Source organism: Antedon mediterranea, chromosome 11, assembly GCF_964355755.1.
Source record: "Antedon mediterranea chromosome 11, ecAntMedi1.1, whole genome shotgun sequence".
Taxonomy (NCBI): domain Eukaryota; kingdom Metazoa; phylum Echinodermata; class Crinoidea; order Comatulida; family Antedonidae; genus Antedon; species Antedon mediterranea.
The window spans coordinates 10410903-10415297 of record NC_092680.1 but is presented as its reverse complement, the minus strand read 5'-3'; the positions used below and the strand labels follow the sequence as shown (position 1 = coordinate 10415297).

The window sequence follows — 4395 nt, the reverse complement described above, 5'->3', positions numbered from 1 at the left end:
TGGGCGCCAGTCGCTCATGCAATATTTTCGAATCATTAATAAAGCGTTAGTATGGATACTGCGTAATAAATTTAATGTAAGGGATTTATCCCATATTCTGGATGATTTTTTCTTCGTCGGCCCTAATGATTCTAATGACTGCCACAACGCACTGTCTCAATTTTTATATCTTTGCGATAAGATCGGGGTTCCTATAAAGGTGTCTAAAACTGTAACTCCGACTAATGTCATTACAATATACGGGATTGAGGTGGACAGAGTCATGATGGAATGTCGCCTCCCGTTACCTAAGATTGAAAAAACTGTAACAAAAATAACTGAATTTTTAATTAGAAAAAATGTCACACTGCGCGATATGCAATCAATGGTTGGCCTGCTTAATTACGCTTGTAGTGTGGTAGTGCCGGGTAGGGCGTTTTTACGCCGTATGATAAACCTCCTGTCATTAGCTAAACATCCATCTCATTTCATTCGCTTAACTCATGGAGTTAAGGACGATTTGCGGATATGGCTAACATTCCTTGAATCTTTTAATGGAAAAGCCCTTATCCTTCCAGAAAAATGGCTAAATTCTTCGACACTGCGCTTATTCTCCGATGCAGCTGCGTCTTTTGGTTGCGCCGCAGTATTTTGCGACAGATGGTTTTACATCAACTGGGGGTCTGACTTTGTAGGTTTTTCGATCGCTGTTTTGGAGTTATTTCCAATTGTTATTGCCCTTGAAATATGGGGGCATGAGCTCGCTAATCGCCGCATTTTGTTTCGTTGTGATAATTCAGCTGTTGTGGCTGTTATCAATAAGAAATCTGCTAAAGACAAAACGCTTATGCGTCTTATTCGGCGGTTAGTACTTATATGCCTCCAGTATAACATACAATTCCGTGAAATGCATATTCCTGGAGTAGATAACGTGTTGGCGGATCTTTTATCAAGGAAAAAATTTACAGTGGCTCTGGAATCCTTTCCTTCTATCAGTCCAAATCCAATTCATGTTCCGTCCTACCACATTTATATTTAATTCATTCCTATTTACAGGTGTTGTGTCTTCTGCAAACAACATGGTACCCCTTAGCTGTGAAGCTACAACACTCATTCACTCGTCATTGGCGCCAGCCACGGATAAGGCGTATCAACGCAATATTCAAAAGTTGGCATCATGGTTGGGAAAACCCGTTCAGCTCCCTGTAAACCCGGCTACGGTATGCAACTTTGTGGCACATTTACATGGTCTACAATATGCACCTAGAACGATTTCGTCTATCATTTCGTCCGTCTCTTTTATACACAAACTAGCAGAATTACCCGATCCTTGTAATTCGTTTTTGGTTGTAAAAATGTTACGTGGCGTGCATTATGCTTCGGATCGTCCGGATGTACGCTTGCCTACCACTGCAGAAATTTTGACTAAATTGTTAGCGTGTCTAGAGTCGATAGAACCCAGTTTTTCTTATAGATTACTTTTCGGGGCCTTTTTCCTTACCGCGTTCCAAGGGTTCTTCCGGATTGGTGAATTGGCCGTAGGAAAAGGGGACGCGGATAGGAAGGTCGTGCAACGCAGTGATCTATGTCTTTCTGGAAATTCAGCGTCCTTAACTATATACCATCACAAAACCGGCGTAGGTAAGCCTCCTATCCACATTTCATTCAATAGTGCTACGGGCACTCGGTTCTGTCCAGTAAAATGTTTACAAGATTACACCAAACATTTTCGGCATACCTATGGTCCTTTGTTCCAACATATGGACGGTCGGCCGATTGCGGCTCGGTTCATATACGCAAAACTAAAAGAGGCGATTTGTTTCATTGGTCTTGACCCTACATTTTATAAAGGTCATAGTTTTCGTATCGGCGCCGCAACTCATGCTGCTTCCCTGGGTTTAGCGGAGAACACTATACAACAATTTGGGTGATGGAATTCTAAGGCCGTACAAAATTACATAAGAATCCAATCATTTTCCATATAGAAACGCTTTCGTGTTTCGGATTGTTCGAGCTTGGCCTCGCGAGACAAGTTTGTTTCTGTTGGTCCTATCTGTCAAGCTTAGCTTCAGATATTTTTTGATGTTTGTTTGTCTGGGTGGTAACCCTCTTTGTTTGTCGGGTTTGTGGCATGTTCACACAGCAAACTTTTTAATTAGTTTTAGTTTAGTAAGTCAAGTTAATCTTTGGATTCTTGATAACCATGCATATTATATTTAACATTCAATATATATTTATGTGATTTTATGTAATAACCAAGGTGTTTAGTTAGTAGTAGTTATTGTCCGTACATATACGGTACACTTGATACACTGAAGTTGCGAAGGTATTGAAGGCGGGCAAGGCAACTGCCACAAAGGCTCAGCCATTGGACACGTCTGTAAACGATCTCTTTGAAGGTGAGCCGTCTCGGGCCGACATAACAATGACTGACTCGATTGCTCTGGGCAGTAATGTGCCACTATCGGTTAAAAATAAAATATGGGCAAATGGATACATTGACCTCAGGACATAATAATGACAATGATACTACTGGGGTCTTGTTATCAATTATTGATAAACAACTCCGTGTAGAGACAGACAAAAGTAAGAAAAAGTTAATCACAATTACTGAATGGATGCGGGCAGTTACAATATACATGTCCATATTTGTTGAAAAATCGCCTGCTCAATGTTTGCATATGCTTAAATATGTCAACAACATACTAGAATTACATGCTTTGGGGAACCTGAACTGGCGGACCTATGACGAAAGTTTTCGCAAAGCACGACAGGGCAGGCCTTTAAATTGGGATGTGCTTCACCCAGAGCTTATGTTAAAACTGGCTTCGTTAGGGAATGTATCTTCTTTCAGACCTAACTCTCGTCCACATGGGCAGCATAATTTTCGTGGCCAACAGATATGTTTCAAATTTAATGCTGGGAAGCAATGCCACGCCCCCACATGCCGCTTCTCACATCTGTGTACCGACTGCCGTCAACCACACCCCAGAATTCAATGCAATAAACCACGAACGACAAGTCGTCAAACCGGCACTCGAGCAAACCCATCTACCAACGCCAGTGGTAATAAATGAACTTTCAAGGTATTTAACAGGGTATACACACGAATTGTTTAACGAATTGTTAGTCGGTTTCTCGTTTGGATTCCGTCTCCTCTGTTTAAAGCCCCCGGTTTCGGGCATCGCCCGCAACCATCCAAGTGCCCTCGATCACCCGATACAGATAGAAGAATTTATTTCTAATGGTTTACGACTCGGTAGATTGGCTGGCCCTTTCGAGTCCCCTCCGTTTGATAAATTTTTCTTCTCGCCATTGGGTTTTGTTCCCAAAGCTGAATTATGCAAATATCGCATTATCCAGGACTTGTCGTACCCCCGGGGGGCTTCGGTCAACTCAGGGATTCCACATGATGTTTCACAGGTTTCCTACGACACAATCGATGATGTAGTTAGATTAATATTAAAAAATGGACCTAGGGCATTAATGTCTAAGACCGACATAGAAGACGCCTTCAGAATTATCCCTATTCACCCAGATGATTACCATTTGCTGGAGTTTTCTGGGGATGGCAGGTTCTTTTATGACCGGTGTCTGCCTATGGGCGCCAGTCGCTCATGCAATATTTTCGAATCATTTAGTAAAGCGTTAGTATGGATACTGCGTAATAAATTTAATGTAAGGGATGTATCCCATATTCTGGATGATTTTTTCTTCGTCGGCCCTAATGATTCTAATGACTGCCACAACGCACTGTCTCAATTTGTATATCTTTGCGATAAGATCGGGGTTCCTATAAAGGTGTCTAAAACTGTAACTCCGACTAATGTCATTACAATATACGGGATTGAGGTGGACAGAGTCATGATGGAATGTCGCCTCCCATTACCTAAGATTGAAAAAACTGTAACAAAAATAACTGAATTTTTTAATTAGAAAAAAAGTCACACTGCGCGATATGCAATCAATGGTTGGCCTGCTTAATTACGCTTGTAGTGTGGTAGTGCCGGGTAGGGCGTTTTTACGCCGTATGATAAACCTCCTGTCATTAGCTAAACATCCATCTCATTTCATTCGCTTAACTCATGGAGTTAAGGACGATTTGCGGATATGGCTAACATTCTTTGAATCTTTTAATGGAAAAGCCCTTATCCTTCCAGAAAAATGGCTAAATTCTTCGACACTGCACTTATTCTCCGATGCAGCTAGCTGCGTCTTTTGGTTGCGCCACAGTATTTTGCGACAGATGGTTTTACATCGACTGGGGGTTTGACTTTGTAGGTTTTTCGATCGCTGTTTTGGAGTTATTTCCAATTGTTATTGCCCTAGAAATATGGGGGCATGAGCTCGCTAATCGCCGCATTTTGTTTCGTTGTGATAATTCAGCTGTTGTGGCTGTTATCAATAAGAAATCTG

The 4395-nt window shown here is 41.6% G+C and overlaps 1 protein-coding gene across 1 annotated transcript; it reads left to right on the top strand.

Annotated features, from left to right (window-relative positions):
- Nucleotides 1-2850: 2850 nt before the first annotated feature.
- On the top strand, nt 2851-3915 carry LOC140063114 (uncharacterized). Its single transcript, XM_072109551.1, has one exon. It carries the CDS (start codon nt 2851-2853, stop codon nt 3913-3915), a length of 1065 nt encoding a protein of 354 aa, XP_071965652.1.
- The last annotated feature ends 480 nt before the right edge of the window (nt 3916-4395 follow it).

What these genes read in the sequence shown, in the direction of transcription:
- LOC140063114 (XM_072109551.1), top strand. Translation starts at nt 2,851, where the DNA reads ATGGGCAGCATAATTTTCGTGGCCAACAGATATGTTTCAAATTTAATG.